This window comes from Caloenas nicobarica, chromosome 5 (genome assembly GCF_036013445.1).
Source record: "Caloenas nicobarica isolate bCalNic1 chromosome 5, bCalNic1.hap1, whole genome shotgun sequence".
In the NCBI taxonomy this organism is placed as follows: Eukaryota; Metazoa; Chordata; class Aves; order Columbiformes; family Columbidae; genus Caloenas; species Caloenas nicobarica.
In genome coordinates, this window is record NC_088249.1 from 26,918,919 (window position 1) to 26,937,860 (window position 18,942).

Sequence of the window (18,942 nt, forward strand, 5' to 3'; positions counted from 1 at the left end):
CGCGCTCGGCGCAGGCGCGGAGACGCGTGCAGCTCGCGCACCGTCACGCTCCAGCCGCGGTACCGCGCATGCTCAAACCCCGCGGCGCTCCGCTCAGCGCCTCCCCCCACCCCCCGCCGCCACTCCCCCGCCCGCGCGAGCGCACCGCGGCGGCGCGCGCAGCCCGCCTCATGTCGCGACATGTCGGCTGCGCCGCGAGCGGAGCGCGGGCCGTTGCAGCTGTAACGCGTGCGGCCCGTGGGTCCGGCCGCCGCCGCCCGGGGCTGCGCGGCGGGAAGGCGGGGGGGGCGGCGGGAGTCGGGAAGCTGCGAAGCCGCGGGCGGCTCAGACGGGTCCCGATTCACGGAAAACCTCGTGGAAAACGTTAGAGAATACGCACGGAAATATCGGAAAACCGGAGAAATGCATAATCGTGAGCTGTACAGCCAGCCAGGAAAACAAAGCCCCTCTGTTAGTTGCCTAAACAAAGCATTTCCACGTGTTCTCGTCAATAAAGAAATACACTAACCTCAACAAAGGTGTTTAAGACACTCATAATGAGTAATGGTTGCCGCAGATGCATTATAATGTGACATTTAAAAGACTTAACTGTTTATCAGTGTCCAGTACAAAGGGAAATTCCCCAAATTTGAACTCACGAATACACGCTCCTTTTGCCTTTCGGCATCTTGGATTTCCCCTGCTCTTTGTGGGAAGGCTCTTTTTTTTTTTTTTTTAAAGCTGGGTCATTAGAAGAGTTGGAAAAGCTGTGTTTTGGTCTCCGCACCTCTATTTTAAGAGGCTATTACTAGATGAAATAACAGACTACAGGTGCATTTCGTGTATGCCATATATTAAAAGTCTGCTTTCTTGAATTTTTCAATATACTTTTCCTTGCTTATTAATATTGTGGGAGAATAAAACATCTGGCTGTGTATTAGAAGACACAGAGCTTGTCCCCTTCACGAGGGAAGCGCTGTATGGGCAGATGTGCGCGGTTCCAGGCTGTGGTGCAAGCCCTGGGACACACAAAACATGAGAATGTGAGGACGTCTCTGCTGGGTCAGACAATCTGTCCGGCCCCGTGCCCTGTCTCCAGCTATGGCCAAAAGTGGATGCCCAAGGAAAAGTACCAAGGCTATAAAGAGCCTCTGATGATCCACTCCCTGAATACTCTCCCAGTCTCCAGGCGTCTGGAGGGACTTCCCAAGGCAGAGACAGTGTCTGGTTATTTAATAACCCTTCCTACATGTCTCTTTCATGAACCTGCTGGTCTCCCCTTGAACTCACATGAAGTTCTTGCATCCATGATATGCCGTGGCAAAAAGTTGCTCAGCATAGTGACACGTTGTGTGGTTTCATCTGAAAACCTCACCTTTTATCTGAACCTTCTATCTGCCAGCACCATCTGATGCCGCTTTTGTACTGGAAGAGACAGCAAGCAATCGATCCCCGTGCATCCCCTCCACAACTCATGATTCTTACAACCTCTGTGTCTCTCAAGGCCTCTGTTCCTCCAGGCTGAGGATTCCTGCCCTCCCAGTCCTTCCACGTACAAAGCTCTTCCGTTCTATAACCCTGGAGTTTAATGTCAGATTATTTTTCCCATGAGAAAAAGAGGATGCGAAAATGGAAGTCATTTTCAAGCATTCAGCCTGATTGCCAAAAAGTAACCAAGTGAGAAAATCCTGAAGTGTTTGGAATGAAAGATTCAATGTTTGACTTAGACCAAGGAAAGAGTAACAATTACTCAATACTATGGACATGACGAGCGGAAGTCATGCTCCTTTCAGGATAGTTTCCAAAAGTTTTCTCCATCTATGCAGCAATTTTGTCAGTTTCAACATAAGGTTTTGTTTCAGTAGAAGAGCAATCACGTATTTTTGGTTTAGTGTTCATCACATCTGACCAACTACATGAGAGTCAAAGTCAGTGTTGCAGGACCCTGAGGGAGACTGTTCTTACCGACATGTTTTTAAGATGGCAGCAAGTGTGTGAGCTCAGGGACGAAGCTATTTCCAAAGCAGCTACAGCGCAGGCTGAATCCCTTCAGCCTTCCTCATGTCCCTCTCACTAACGTGTCTCCACCTCCCTGGCACGTGGCAGGCCAAGCGAAGCGCTGGTTCCTTCCGATCCCCGTTCTCCTCTCAGCGGGCCAGCAAAGGGCAGTCGGGGTCATTCGCTGTGGTTTCGGGGGTACCAATTGCTGCAGCATTTGGAGGACTTGCCTTTCTGGCATTCGGCGTGTAACCGTCAAGCTAATAAGCTACTCCCTGACAGACACTAAAAATCCTTGGATTTTTACTGCACTTCTGTCCTAACAAGTAGTAATGTCAAGCAGATCTGCTGGTAGATGCCAGTAAGCTTTGGGTTGGCTCTCGGGTTTATTGCCAATGAAACCTCCCAGAATTCCTTTTACATACTCAGAAGCAAATCCTCATTGTTATCTCTAAATTCTGTTTCAGTAATCTGAAATGTGAAGACTTAAAGCAACACAAAAGGAATGCTATTTCACAAATATCTTAAATAAAGTGCAAATAATTAACCTCAGGCAGAACTGAAGCTCTGGAGACTGTGTACATCTATATGAACAGGAGGTATGCGATTGAAAAAGCGTGGAGGTTGATTGCTAATGTTTCCTTTTTAGTTCCAAAGAGAGGAAGCCATTAATTCCCTCTAAGGACCTACAGTGAAGTGTACTACCAGCAAACATAAGGGAAAAAAAAAAGTCACAACAATTCTCACACTAATGTTGGGACATCCTCCTGTTGTAAATTCCAGATTCTGTTCCATCTGCCCCTAAATACACTAAAAATGTGTGTATTCAGGAAGTGTTACTATTTGGACGGTATTATGGTATCTCTGTAGGAATAGGTTTTGAGATTAAACCCAAGTGATGGATGAGGAACATGTCTGTAGTCAGTCTAAAGGAAGCAGAGGATGCATTTATTCCAGTCTGATTTGTCTGCATGTCTGATAATGACCAGGGTGAGGTAAAATACAAACCTCAATGGGCGAACATGTCTGGCAATGAAATGGATACACTGAAGGTGCAGTTTCTGGGCAGCTAAAGCTGATCCAAGGCAGAGCTGCAGGGACCCACCTTCTGCAGCCTGATATTTCAAGCCTCTCTCCCACACAGGTTCCAATACTTGTGCAATGGTGCTAGTTCCATACAACAACGCAAATTTTGACCTGGCCAAACCCAATTTTTTAAAGGGTTTTGCATTCAGCTGACTCAGCCCTCAGTTGCTTAGGACTACAAGACCACCAGAGCTAGTCCCAAACTGGGACTGTAACAACATTGATCCACATCAGTGTATGCTGTTGTGGAACTTAACTCAGAGGGTACGTAACCCTCAGACACAGCAATGGTTGCTTACTAAGCAGTCCTGTACAGAAGACACGTACTTTAACAAAGCAGTATTTGCATTTTCAAGGAGATATGGCAATCCTCTGACTTACAGAATTGTAAAAACAACCTTCTGACAGATTAGATGTAAATTGGTTTGGAGGAGCGAGAGAATATCCAATCTCTCTGCTTTCCCTGGCAGACTCCAGAAAGCAGGTGACGTACAGGAGCTGGCATGTCCTGTCAGAAAATGGGTCTGTGATTAATGCTACCAACAACATGATGAACTTAAGACCAAGGTTCTAGGTTACTTTAAGAGGTATCCAGCTCCTCTGCCCTTTCTGCACAGCACCTGAAGGACATGACTACATGTAAATCACACCTGCTGGTTTACAAACCAGGAGTAAAAAAAGTGTCAGGATAGCTCTCTGACGTGAAAAAAAAGCAAAAAAAGCAGAGAACATGCCTGAACGCTAGGAGTCCTGAAGGAGCTTGTCATGGGACACTGCAAAAGCTCAGAACTGCAAATACTATACAAAAAGATCTCTATGATTCAGCTCAGTTTCAAACAGAGGATTTTTCAGTGTGCAAGACAAATATGACAAAAACATGATCTTTCATCTGAGCTTAATGTGGCACTTCCATGTTTTTGGGGGGATGAAAGTTTGCATTAAAGTGGTAAGTGCAATAAATGAACACATTTACCATAAAACACTTAATAACTTAGAACGCTTTTCCGGTGTTCTTTTCTTTATTTTAACTTGGGTAAGTTTTATAAAAGTATCTGTAGAAAATTCAATTTTGTTCTATTACTGCCTGTAAGAATTTCTAGTTATCATCAATTTTTGTTTACAAAATTCACGCATTTACATAAGCAAACAGTTCCAATAACATGAAATCCTGTCGGAAGCATCAAATTTTAGAATGTGAAAGAGCCACACAATATCCCACTCATTTTTTACTAATTCTTCCAATCAAAATCTCAATATATGTTGCTACAACAAAACTTTTGCATTCTGTGTGATCAAATCAATTCTAGTTAGTGTGAGGAAGTATTAGGGCTACATGTGTCTGCCAATGCTACACATACCATTTGGCCCCATTAGCTCCATTTACTTGCTATAGATATTATGTGACACTGTTGCAAAGTCAGCCTGCCCATTGTGAAGATATTTTGGAAGTCCTGCTTAATTTCTTTGAAGTACGGAATTTATGAATGTCAGTGTAAATGAAAAGCTTGAGAAAAAAACTAACAAACAAACAAACAAATCCCTCTGAAATTTCAAGAGGGAAAACCAAGTTTTAATTCAAATCATATTGAGACAAATCACATTGAGAGGCTACAGAAATCGCCTGTAAAGATGGAAAAAATGGACCTAATTCATCCCTGCTGGACCGCCATTGATGTTAAGAGATTTACTGCAGGAATGATTTTGACAAAACGCAGTTACTGAATTTTCTTTAGTTACAGGGCCTCACACATTAACCCCATAATTGTACTGCTGCATTCTGCTAGTCAGCAACAGTGATTAAAAAAAAAAAAGTGTCTTTAGCTTGTACAATTACATTCTTCATCACTTCTGTTGAATGCAGAGCCATTTCCTTGGTACTTCATATGAATATTTTTCGTCAAAAGCATCTTTATAGGGGATGTGCCATGTATCACCTGTAGTCTGTACCACACAGTCATAACAGAAAGCAGGCTGTTGGACAAAGACAGATAAAACCATTTCTTTAGACTTTACACAATATATTACTAAAATACCAGTTATAGGTAGTTATAACTTCCAGCACTTACCTTAAAGAGATGAATCTACGGAGATTTCTAACAACTCTGATTTATTTCCTTACACCAAACAAATTATAAGTTTTAGTACTGGAGGAAGAACTAAAACATCTTTTAGTATTTTGTGGTCTAGTAGTTACTATAAATGGTTAAAATTATGTCTTCAGTCTCCACCAGCTAATAATAATTTTAACATAATGCATTCAATTTCTAGAAATAGCAAAATGATTGTTTTTCTGTTCAGTTAAATTATATCATATGGGAATTAACTCAGGATGTGGAGTTCATAGGCCTGAACTGATAGGATTTAATGACATTAATGACGTCTTGTGTTTGTTCTTCCAGTGTACCTCTTTAGAGAGCTGACTTGCTCTGTGCTGCGGAGGATGTAAGAAAAGGGTTTATCGCTAACACTTTCAAGAGCGTCTAGTCGAACAAATATAATAAACTATTTTTCTGGTCTATCATGTTAAAGGTATCCTAACTCAATGTACATAACACAAATACGACTGCAACACGACTGGTTGGCATTTATGGTTCTCAGAACACACTGTCACTCTGCATGTACAGTCTTGGATGTCTACTGACCTGTGACAGCTTCCGGAATAACCTAGAAGACAGCTATGACTGGGAATGTCAATCATCCAAATCACATGTATGGGAATTAAGATGTGAAAATTAGTAGCCCTTTTGTACAAAAGAAAGAAACAAAGTGTAGCTAAAGCTGTGTTGCTCAGGTAACCCTACATGCAGTATTTGGTTCCATAAAAAGTAATGTAGATATGGCAACACTGAAGGAAAGGCCATTGTTCTTATAAGCCTGTGTCTCTACGGTCTGTTTGTAATGGTGAATATTATTTTACAATTTCAAGCAGAGCAGCAAGAAAATGAATCTGCATAGATGCGGTATTCCTGTAAGTAGGCAACAATAATGTAAACGGATCAGATAAAAACCTGCTGATATGGAACGTCGACATGATGAATTTTTCCCTAGAAAAATCTTAAAACAGCTGCAATCCTGTTAATGTACTGTTCATGGCTCTCAAGCATACATGTCTCCTAGACAATAAGAGTAGTATTCTGCTATAAGATGATACTATGCTTGGAAGGCTGCAATTTCTGCAGCTGAATACTGACTATAAACCTGAGTGTTCTGGGCTTTCCTTCATGAAACTTTATACATATGTTAGGCTAATGTTACAGTGAATACTGACATTCCTGTGTTTTCCTGTTTCTTTAAAATAAAGATGGAAGAAATTCTATTGTACAATTAGAAGCACAATATTTTGTAATGGTGCTACAGAGGAGAATAAGGTATTTCAAAGTTCAAAATAAATGAAAAAACTGGCATTTATGTTTTATAGCAATGGAAAGATTCGTATACAGAAACAAGCACTTATATTTAGATTTTAAACATTTACGCAGCATTTCTTGTCTTTCTGACTATTTTCATGTTTGTGGCATGTTTTGTGAATACAGTGAATTTTCAGTAAGCACGAGAGTTCTGAACCCATTGGTACAAATCTATTTCTTAGAATCACACAAGAATCTTTTTGCTTCTCGAGTTTGAAATTGTGTATCTTTAATGAATATGCTCTGTGTGCTTTCTGAATGCAGCAGAAAACTTACCAAAAATTTTAAACGCTTCCCTTCTCCAGAAGAGGAAATCACTATTTGGTGTCCACGCTGCCACTTACGGAACAGATGACGTGTTAGACTGTCGGAAAGACAAGCCTTGTGATCCCGGAGGAAGTCTCTAGTAACAAACTTGCAATGCTTGCCCGATCGAAGAGTGGCATATAACAAGAAGGTATCGTCCTCAGAGCTGAACAAAACAAATGCAAAAGACAGATGTCGTTCACAAGGCAGTAAGTGGTTGTAGGAAATGAATCAAATGTTGATCTGAGATTTATTCATCAGCAACACTGAAAATTCCCATCACTACTCTAATTCCGTGGTAGAATAAGGAACTTCTGCTTACCGCAGGGCACCAAAAGTTAGAGTGCAATGAAAATTAATTGCATGCTACACATTCTTTCCTCCTATCGCAATCTGATAATACAACAATATAATCTTTTGCCACATAACTTAACAGTGCTATGTGGAACAGAACTGCTAAAACTCATAAGGTACCCCCAAAACTTTGTTGGAATATAAACAATCATCACAATAAAATGTAATGTAGGCAACAGCACAAATCTGTGAATCTTTGTCTTTATTTGTAAATATACTTCCAAAAGGTACTGTGATTATTTGGAAAATATATTCGGCTATTAAACTGAAACAATTTTAGCGAAAAAATCTCTAAAAATACATTTATAGTGGGCAAGAGATACCCTATACCTGGAGAAGCTGAGCAGAACTTTGCTTGAAAACACTTTTTGATAGCTGTGGATTACTGTAATAGTAAATTGCAAGACACAAGATCAGTGAGGATTTCCACTGCAGTAACAGTGTCTCCTTCGTTGGTGCTCAGATAGCAGGAAAGAAAGCAAAGTGATTCAACAGCAAAGAGAACAACAGCCAGAAGCAGAGAGGGGATGAAGGAGAACAGATCTGAAACAAGAAGCCAGACAGAAGGGACTTGGATTAGCTGTTCAGGGAAGTTCAGGGAATTTGGATCACAGAAGAAACGGCAGAGATGGGTGAAGGATCAACAGTGCCCAACTCGGATGGAGACCAGGTGGAGCTGGAACCGAAGGGAACCGAGACTCATTGCAGGAGGAAAGCAGGGCAAGGAGAGCAGACACTGAGGCAGAGGCAAGTTAGAGGCAAGGACAGGTTTGACCAGGCAAGAGCAAGGCGGTCGTGCTTCTTAAATTAGAGAGGCAGAGGGTCTATTTCCACTCACAGAAATATTCTCCTCCAGAAGCAGCAAGTAAGTCAGCGCTCCAGACTCTTCACACTCCTGGGCTACCAAACAACATGGCCAGGCACAAAATTCGTCTCCCCCATGCAGGGCTGACACAGCAGACCACGATGTGCACTGATGCTATCAGGTATTCTGTAAGTTCAGGCCACTGTGGTCTTGGCAGTGGTTTTAAGTTATAAATCCTAATAAACCCTACAACATGATTCTAAGTGATGAAATTCTTCATGGTACAACTTTAATATGTATTGTTTTTTGAAGCAAGTAAAGCAAGCGATATGTTTCTCTTTCACATACACAGAGCGGGAGATACTAATAGTGGTACCAAAAACTGCAGCTGTTTATACTGATTTAAAATGCACATAAATCAAATGTTCATCTCCCTTACATTTAGCCACTGTCTTAAACTTACATATTTTCAGCAAAGAAGAAGTCTGCCTTATTCTGCATTTCCTTCATAACCTCTCTTTTCCAATTTGGAGAGTTACTCAGCATGTGTTTGCGGCCCAGCACAAGCAATCGGGCATTCCCTTTTGCCAGGCAGTTGACAGCTTCGAATAGCTGCAGAAAACAAAGGAAACCCAAAGATTTTCTTAGCTGTAAAAACAGACTGACAGGAAACACTTTCACATCTGTGTCTCAAATAGTGGGACTTCTAGCATACCCTCATTTCCCACAGTTCTTAACTGCAACATGAATTAAGCAGATAACTAATTTAACTCCCTAGTGACAAAGAAAAAATAACCCAAACAATTCACTGTAGGAAGCTGCTGTCAAACACACAGAAAATGCATTGCTATTATAAACCTTTCCCAGCTCCTGCAGCTTGAATGACATGAATGAACTCAGGAAGAGCTGTAGGGAGATTTCAGAAATTCAGAGTCAGTTGAGGGAACCGAATCACATGGGGATTTAAGTAATACCTACTTTTGGAAATGATTCAGTGCTGAAGCCTTTGTTGGTATCAGAGAAAAGAAGCCTGACCCACACTGTTTTTCCAGCCCCACCTGTTGTCCAAATTGCAGAACTACATGTGAGCTGGCTGCCCTGGGAGGAGAAGCCAGCGGCGGTGAGAGGAAATCTGTGACCTCAGGATGAAGGTTTATGAAAGCCACATCCAGACTTGCCTCCCACTTACAAACCGACATCCTGGGGTAGCAAGTTCACTGCTACGCCAGTTTCTCTTCAGACGGACTTCCCTCTTTCCTGTTACCTCTTCTCCCTGTAACACCTCTAATTGCCTTTGTCCTCTTGCTCTTTCCTTTCCCTCCTGTTTGTGATCCTTATAATTGTTTGTTATCATTATCTTTTGTTTCAGGGGCTAGAAAGAATTGTTCTTCTAACTCTTGGGTACAATTTTGCAATGCATTTAGTTTGTTCTACCTGCAAGTAGCAGTGGAAAGGGCTGGTCCTGCTCAATCCTCTCTCAACTGCACATTCCCACTACTTCTGCTGCATCAGATCTACTAACAATGTCACAACTACCTACAAGCTCACTGATCCAGCAAGTGAAGTATTTTTGCAGGGTTGAGCTTGTGGCCACACAACTGACAGGCCCGAGTCAAAGGCGATGACTGATGGGAACGCAGCACTGGAGGTGGTGAGGGGAGGTCGCTGGGACCGCCCTGCTCAGCACGGGACCTGCAGGTGCATCCAAGTCAGCGTGTCACGAATCTGATCTGAGGATCTGAGAGAGGAGGCCGGAAGATTTTCTACATTAATTTGAACTGTTGACCTATAAGCTGCTGTTACCAACATTGACTCTGTTTTCATGGTGCCGTAGGATCTCAGTGCTCAGGCAAAGCACAAGAGCCTAACAGCACCTACTGGAACTGACTTCCTGCTTCCTGAGATTGTGCTGGACGTCGGCTATTTCCCTACATCCATACATCTACTTTTCCATGGTTAAAACAAACAGGACATGATGTGAGCAGGAAAAGGCCAGATGTAGTAGTTTCTGCCTATATAATGGCAGGTAAAAATAAAAATGGCATTCTCTCCATTGCATGTCTTGAATCTTTGGAGACACATTTCAGAATTCTTAGTGGAGCACAGAATTGAAAGATACAAACAAAAGCCACCATTTTTATCTTACCAGAAAGCTTTCCAAGTAACTATATTAAGTAATAACATATATTTTTATGTCACATAATTTATTTGATTATTAAATTACAAGGTTATTAAAAATTGAAAAAACAAAGTTCAGTTTTTCAGTATTAACATTTCTTTTTAAAATGTCTCCTTTGGGCAGTGAAAACTGGCTCATCAATTTCACTTGTTTGTAGTCACTTTTATTTTCTGGTTCTCCATTCATTGGCCCCGTCCTGCAAACAGCTGGATACAAATACCAAAGGAGAATTAAGTTTGTTAAGATGAGTTCATTAAACTTAGTAAAAGTTAGGAAACTACCTACTATGTTCATACACATTTTCATGTACAGAAGTCAACAGTGAAAAAATATCAACCATGAGTAACTTAAGCCACCCCTTACAAATTGAAAATGAAAATACTTTCTCTTCTTGCCTGATGTTTTGCTATATTAAGGGCAGGTTAGCAGAAGGTCATGTGGAAAAAGAAAAGTTCAAAACTTTTTCCAAAGAACACTCCAGAAACTGATTCCACAAAGTCTAAAATAAAAAACTTGACAGCAAGAGCATCCCAATGGGACAACAAAAGAAACAACTCCTAGAAGCAGACTATGAGTCAAAGAGTCCCGGGAATGCAGCTGCATTAGTGGTACTGCAAAGAATTGCCAGTATGTGAACTGCTGGAGTTTACCCCAAATAAAACCAGGAAACTCTATGGTTCAACACAAAGGCAGCTGGATTTCCAGATACAGATTGGTCAGTTGGGGATACTCCCAAGTTTATAAAAAACTTAAATGGCTTGGATCCAGCTCCCTTAAGTCTTTCTGAAGGTTATAACTAGTGTCACTTTGTACCTGTTAGTCATATGGACTTTCTTCTCCTACATGTTATTAGCTTATGAGGTTCTCTAGTATGAAGTGCTTCTGGGAAAAAATTCAGGGGTTGGTATAAATTAGGTACAGTTTTGCAATGGAAAGACTCAGGCTTAAATCATAATAAAATTAACAGGAATCACCATTGAAAAATTTAGAAACTCCTGCTTGCATAACAGCACACTGTCCTCTACTTACCACAAAGGTTAACCTTTACTTACACAACTAAAACACAGAAGATAGAAATTAGTTTTGCCTTTACAAGATAAAAATAATTTTGTTCTGCACACTCCCTTGCCTGATGCAGCTTTACTACAGAGCATTTGATCTCATTTTAGGTTCAGGCATTTAACAGGGGTGGGCTACAGGGAGTCACAGAACTTATGTGGGGGGTTTCCTAAGTGTGTTACTCCCACACCTGGCTGCTTCTCAAGAAAGGAAGACATGAGACACACAGTTAACACTTGTTTTAGTCATAGAGGAAACTGAACATAATACTGTTAAGAAAAAAACAGCAGGAGTGATCTCTCACTTAAAAAGACATGAATGTTTTATTAATCTAGTATTTCCAAAAGTTATCTAAAAATTATTGTTATCTGCCACTACACAATGTAAATATGCTATATGCAATAAACTCTATGTAAATGCACCCTTTGAATGTTCCCACATTATTTAGGCAGCAAACATCAGATGCTCAGTTGAATAATCTGTTCAAAAGGCAGTCTGTATAAACCATCAAAACATATACAACACACATTCCCTATGTTATCCATTTCCTTGAGAATGAGGATTACAAAATTAGCAAAAGAACAACCTTTTATGAACATTATTATCGTTCAAATTTGGACACCAGAGTATATAAAAATATATATCTGAAAACAGGAATTATATGATGCCATTTTGCATAGAAGAGAAAATAAGCATGGTTAGACTGGCTGCTTCATTTCACATGGCAAGATGTGACTGCGGCAGAGTAGCAGCAAGTTGTGAACCGCTGCTCTTCTGCAGAAATCACTGGCCACACAACAAGGCACTAGAAGTACTACTGAATTTAATAGATAACTACCACTGCATTCAGTCTTATTTTCTTTTCCTCTGACAGGGCACATCAGGATCCATGTTTCTTTCTGACCTACATAGACATTTTAATCACCTGTTTGTGGAGATCACTAGATCCTTCTCCAAGGAACTTGTGCTCATTAGCACCTGCTGAATACCTTCTGCTTGCAGTCCCTCTCATCATTTATCAGTTACATTTAAATTATTCCCATGCTGTTCCAGTCTGTGTTTAATTAGATCTTTCTCAAGCTTCTCCTAAACCTTAACATTTTACTTACAATGCAAAAAATTGTGTGTTCACAGCACTTCAGCAAACGACTCTGATGGAGCCAGGGTGCAGCCACAAAGTATGAAACTACACACAGATCAATGGAACAGTCAAGACCAGCTGTTCACAAACATATCAAATATCTCCCAATGTGGTTCTTGTAAGCACACTGCTAATAATTTTTCTACTTAAAAAAAAGTTAAAATAATCCGTAATTAAATGCATGTATGTGGCCAGTGTGCATGTTCTAACTCTTGATTTCTGCACCCAAATCTGTCTATCGGTGAAGAAGTAGCACACTTGTACAGTACTTGGGCTGAGCGTGTGTATTTATCTTTCCTTGGGACAGTCCCAGAGATACGAGCTATTTCCCCACACGTAAATGAGTTCGTTCTTGTTTCTGCAGCAATGCCATTTAATGGAATTTCCCCTCCACCACCAAGCTGCTGCCCTCCTACCACGGTGCACCTTTTTTTTTTTTCTCTCTCTGCTGTGCTGATATAATCTATTTGTTGGGCCACGTTGCCAACCAGATCAGAGCATAATCACAACTGCGCTCACAGACCAGGGCAGGAACTTCTGGATCAGCGGAGCCAGAGCGAAAAGAGGTGGGGAGGCAGAGCAGTAGGACAGAGAACGCATACTCCACAGGATCGTGCTGATGGTGAACTCCTCATACCATGTAAAAAAGCCTGAGCTTTGCAAATATGAAATAAAGCAACTGAAAATGCTGCAACTGGTAGTCTTACATGTTAAAAATCAGCAAGTTATACCTTAAAAGAACCACTTTTCAGGTAAGAATAAATATTAACAGCTTCCCATCAGAAGGGAACTTTTCTATACAAATGCCTGGAAATAATTTTGCAGTAACCCACATTTACAATTCTGCACGATTTAATGGGGATCAAACATAGGGGTTAAGCTGGTAAAGCAGGGAATCCCTGTCACACTGCAAGATTAATCCTCATTCTTTAAATTTCACAACAGCATTACGAAGTAAATGCATAATTACATCTCCATTTCACACAAGTGCATAATGGAGCACAAGGAAGACAGATTGATTACCACATACGAGGTACTATGAGCAGAGCAAAATACAGATTTCCCAAGGCTTCACTGCCAGTCACCCACTCTGGTCACTAGATCACGCTGTGCCACGTGTCCCAGTCCAAAGGTTTGCTTGCTGTAGGGCAGCCCTTCTCCTTGGGCACTCCCGGTGGTTTCCCCTTTGTCAGATGGGAAACCCCTAAACACCGCTGCCAGGAGGCACGCCATGCACTGACTCCGCAAAATGTGGCTCACTTGTATACAGGTACAGCATGAAGAAGTAATCACACCAAAAAAAAGTTTGAATTGTTGCTAATAAATTGTATTTGCTATTTTCTAAACATTTGGTTTCACTAACTGCCATTTAAAAGCAAAACATACCTCCAATCAAAAATCTGCTAATAACAGCACCAAACTGCTCTATTATTGCTATTTTCACCTGTTGCTGGTGTGCCCTCCCACCCACCACGGCAGCTGTGAAACTCCAGAGGAAACCCCGACGCTGGCTACAGGTACAGAGCTGCCGCAAATACTGTCAGGTGGGGCCGAGCACAAGCATTCTCTCCAAAGGTCTGCAAGGAATCAATTCCCGCCATCATCACATTTAGTTGACCTAGTTTCATCATTTTCGGTTCCCTTTTTACATATTGTAGACAAAGAAGCTCAAAAAACCTGCTTTAGTACCACACCAGGAAAGAGACACGATGGGAAGCCAGAGCTTCTTCCCATGGCATGGCCAGTTGCCCAGGGAAGGCGTGGGAGCTGCTTGCAAGACAGGCTGGACTTTCTCCCTGAGCCTGGCAATTTCACCAAAGCAGATCCAATATGGTTATCACAGCAGCAAACACAATAGAAGCTGCTTCTTGTATTATCTACAGTTTTACTGATGACACAGTGTACATTTATCTCCAAGTCCTCTTCACACAAATGCAGGAGCAGCATAGACATTTATTGAGCCCCTACAGATCGCCTGCCCCTGACTAGCAAAGGCGAGCTACTTAGCAGGGAAAGCAGTGATGGATGAGTAAGTGACTGTCACGAAGCTTCATCAGCCTGGTTTACTTTATCCTCTTGAGACAGCCAAGAGTTAACTAACTCCTGGGAAACACCCCTTACGACACTGGGGATCTCTGCAATACTGCAGAAACAGTATTGTTTGGAATATTTGTATCCTGTGTTACAGTACAACTATTTAGATTGACGCAACACATATATCATCATGCAAAACTCTACCAGTGACAGGACTTCACCGTCACTGATAGCATTCACGCTACATTTAACGTGTTTTAACCTGTCTGCATTGACTCAACACTTAGAATTGACTTACCCTCTCTTGACGCATACACTACAGATATATCTTAACTCCTTATCACAATTCATCAAAATTTGTAGTTTATTTTTAGATGCCAGCTTTTGCTCTTGAGTTCACAGTCCACTATATTAATCAAAGGCAGATTATTGCTTGAGTAGGAAAACTAAACCACAGAAGCAAAGATATCCAAGTTGATTTAAAATGGATTGAGGATGGTATGGTAGCCTCAGTTTGCTCAGACGAGGAGATGCCTAAATATAGCTCAGCTGCTTGCAGAGTAAGTTTTTCTTAGAGGCATCCTGAGGATGCTTGTGCAGCCAGGTCCAGACTGGCTGCATACTGAGACACCCGGTGCCCCCGCACAGTCCGTGTTCCCACTGATGCAGAACGTGGCTCAAGGGCAGCACGGGATGAATGTAGAGATATTGCTTCCAGGTCAAAACAGCCTACAAGGACATTCAGGGACTGTGGCCAAGCTAATGACCCCTCTTGAATCCTGGGTAGTGGGGAGAGTAAAGCAGAGAAACTGTGAACAGCTTCAGGTCAGGCACAGAAGCAACAGCATAATTTATTCTTTCCTGTATTCATAGTACCCTGGCAATTATGCCAGTAATGGAGATGTCTTTAATTACAAGTCTACTTGATTTCAACTGAAGGTGCAACCTGCTCAAGATAATCTCTGAAACCGTTCTGAATGTAGAAGTAACATGTTTGTCAATATGCTCTGACATTATATTCTGCTATATTATAAACTGTAGGTAAAATTTCCAATTTCAAACAAGCCACCCATTTTTTTATTCTACTGACCAGCCCAGAGAACAGCACAATACAAACCAAACCTTTGCAAATTAACTTTAGGTTTGGAAATCCTGTTATGAATTTCTCCTGTGCAACATGAAGATAGGGACAGGTCCCTATCCTTCCCAGCAGAGAGCCGTGTAAGAAAAAAAGGTTTTGAAATAGATATTTTCTAATATATAATCTAATTATGGCCATATTGTGCTCTCTCTTGTTCCCAAAAGGCACGACAAGTAGTGATTTGATGGATAGTGAAGCAGTTATGTCTTAGGAGAATTAACAGAATCAAGGTGGAAGGCATGCAGAGACCAAAGAAATATATACACAATTTAAACACAGAATTTAAATTGTGTGTATGATGTGAAGGATGGGGAGGCAGGAGTGGGATGATCAGGTAGAGTTGACACTGGCTTTTTGGAGTCTGGCTTTTCAGAATGGATTGTCATTTTTAAAAGATCTCAGCCACTCTGACAAACCTTACACCTGACAAACCTTTTAGTGTGACCATTCTTGCTCACATTTTTTGAATGTCACTCTTTTTGAATGGTAATATTTTTATCATCATGATCTCTAGATGAATAAATGTCAACATGAATAAAGATATAAAAATGAGTAGTAACAATAGTTAACATAGTATGTTATTAAATGAACAGTGCCAAGAACTCTGGAAATGATGGCTGAAAAAGAGATGGACAGTTGGGGAATTGCTGAATTTTATAGTATAAATTGCAAAAGAAAAAAATAGGAAATCTTTTCTGACTCTTACAACAATTCAAGAAATACGTGGACAAACAAACATTCTTCAGTTGCATAACAGCATTTTTGGAAGTCGAATTTTGTAAATCACTGCAGTGCCACTTCAGTTTCTCAATCCAGAAGTTTTGTTAACCAGCTACAATACAATTTTCTTTCCCAGTCACAGAAAAACGGAATGTTACTTTAAACATGCAAGCCAGCCGTTTGATGTCAGCTCAGCAATTATGAAGTAGGCATAAAGATGGGGTGAATATGTAATCCAAAGTAGCATTTTGATAAGGCAGCAACTGGGAAATGTTCAGCTCGCAATTAACTAGAGCCCAGTCCCAGCAGCTGTAAGTTTTGTATTTTAATTGTGTAATTGCAGTAAGATATTTCCTTTCATTAATTTGAATTTTCTGAATATTCTCCCTTCTCGAGTCATGTAAAAGGGCAAAGATATTTCTCTGTTTCTGATCTTCTCTGAAATATTTTTTTAAATCCAGAACTCTCTTAAGCACCTTCTTTCTAATTGCACTGCTGTTTCTTCAGCAGTATTTGCTTACTGATCACTACATGTTGCTTCACTGCACTAAGCACTATGTATTTAATCTTTATATTCGTGAGGAAGCAAGTTACATAAAAATGAAAAGGTATGAGGTTTTACTTATTTTTGTATAGGCTTCAGAAGAAAAACTAAGGCCATAAGAGAGTTTCTCTTATCATTTATCATTTTAGAAATAACGTAAAAATTAGTTACTAGAAAGGAATATTTGTGAACTAAATGCAGCTGTGCCCATCTTAGATTTTCACAGTGTGGGTCAGAAGTTATATTTAAGTACTGAAACAAAATGTGAACAGGATCTCTGGGTGGTGGTGGCAGCAGTGGTGATAGGGTGCTATGAAAATGAAAGCACAAGCTTGACTGATCCTTTCCATAGATAGGAAATAACTTGGTGCAGGACTGAAATCAGCTTTGTAAGACTGAAACTGACAGTTTAAAAGATACCAATATTTTAGCTCTCACCGCTGTCCCATGCAGATGTCTGCACAGCGTCACTGACCTCGTCTGATGTTCAGTGTTTTCCCCCCTCTCCAATCTGTGGTTCAAAAAGTCCCAGACGGTACTTTTATTTTTTGAGGAGAGGTGCCGTAGCAGCTGGAGACATGACTCTTGTAGAAGGCACAGGCATGATGCTGTTCAAGGCACATTAGACATATGCTTCTGCATAGACTATTTCTACACTCACAGGTCAACAGGTTTATCATCCAGGTAGAATGACATGATAACCAAGGAGACCCGTCGGTAAATCTATTACTTGCAGTTGAAAAAAAAGAATTGGACTGCAACATGCAGCAAACATTTATAAAAATTTTCATGCTGCTTTTCTTCTGTTTCTCATTAGTACTATTTTCCAGCTGCCTACTACAGATTACTATTCAGAGATAAAGGGGTTACCTTCAAAGAAAAATCTTGTAGCTCTTAAATAAATATATTAACAAACACTACTCAAGTGAGTAGTGATTTCTCTTTGAAGATCAGAAACATGAAAAAATTGTTTAATATGAAATGGAACATATGAAATGCTCTTCAACAGGACAAAAATCAGCAGAAGCAAAGGAAAGCACAAAGGTGGCGAGGTGGAGGAGCAGCTGTGTGGTCAGTCAGGCTCACCTACCCTGGGTTGACCATGCACCAAGGCTTTCAGCAAGGAGGGACCAAGGAAGGGATCTGTTTAATACTGGTAAGAGCATAACTGGTATATCCCAGGCTGAAGAAGACTTCAGGGACTTTCATAGACACCAGTACACCTTGCACTGCCAGTCTCATGAGGCAGAGGTTCAACTGTCTCATTTGGATGAAGGCTGCACACCCTGGGAAGTGACACACTATTCCTGCAAAACCCCCAAAGAGCTGATGCAGAGTGTATCACAAGTGAACATAAACTATGGGTCAGCACTGTTTTTCTTAACACAGTCATTAACTTCGTCCATCACTGTAGATTCAGGCCATTTTACTACTAGTAACACTGCAGACAATATCTATCTGGAGATCCTAGGCAGTGAAGGTCTGAAAGCCCCCCACAATAGCTACAATCCACAAGATCTAATTTACTTCAGTGCTTTTAATATAAGTTTACTGATAATAGTCTGCAGTACTCAAGAGCTGGACACTGGGCAGGCCAACGTCTAAAGTATTTTTCTTTAACTCAGGAGATAACATACAGCAATTTGACAAACAGATAATATTGTCAGCTCCTACAAATTAATTATGGATGATATTGGGCATTTATCTAAAAGCTCCACCTCCTGGGAACGACTGGTTATATGAAAATCTTTGTCTACTTAGTCTTTTTTTTCCCCTGTAGACAAGTTAAATAAGCTTGAGAATATGAAAATATGACCACCAGAACAGCTCGGCCAACGGAAGCCAAGTAAGAACCACCCACCCCTTCTTTCATAGAAGGATCTATCTTTCCTAAGCAAATTTCGCTTTGGGGACTCAGCATTATAGTTTCCAGATATCTGTATATGACTATACCAGCCAGCACATTTGAGGAATTCTGTTGCATCTTCCCCTGCTTTGACCATTTCCCTGGAAAGAAAGCAGAGACCCACCTAACAGCCCTGGGGCACTCAGGACCAAACGGCAGTGCTCAAGTGCAAGACAGAGCTATAATTTCAGAACTATTTTGTTTACCAAATTATCAGATAGCTAAGGGTTAAAACTCTGTGTCATATTACTGCTTATATTAGCTAGGCTGGCAGAGTGAATGG

General features: G+C 40.9%; 1 protein-coding gene across 3 annotated transcripts in view; it reads right to left on the minus strand.

The window, feature by feature from the left end:
• Nucleotides 1–4,611: 4,611 nt before the first annotated feature.
• The window catches only part of PRORP (protein only RNase P catalytic subunit), a 51,273-nt gene continuing 36,942 nt past the window's right edge, over nt 4,612–18,942 (minus strand). For all 3 annotated transcript variants that reach the window (XM_065636797.1, XM_065636798.1, XM_065636799.1), the window contains exons 6-8: nt 8,399–8,547; nt 6,747–6,942; nt 4,612–5,034 (exon numbers count right to left, since the gene is read on the minus strand). In XM_065636797.1, coding sequence (XP_065492869.1) covers nt 4,906–5,034; nt 6,747–6,942; nt 8,399–8,547 — 474 coding nt within the window. In that variant the 3' untranslated portion in view covers nt 4,612–4,905. The remainder of the gene's footprint in view (nt 5,035–6,746; nt 6,943–8,398; nt 8,548–18,942) is intronic.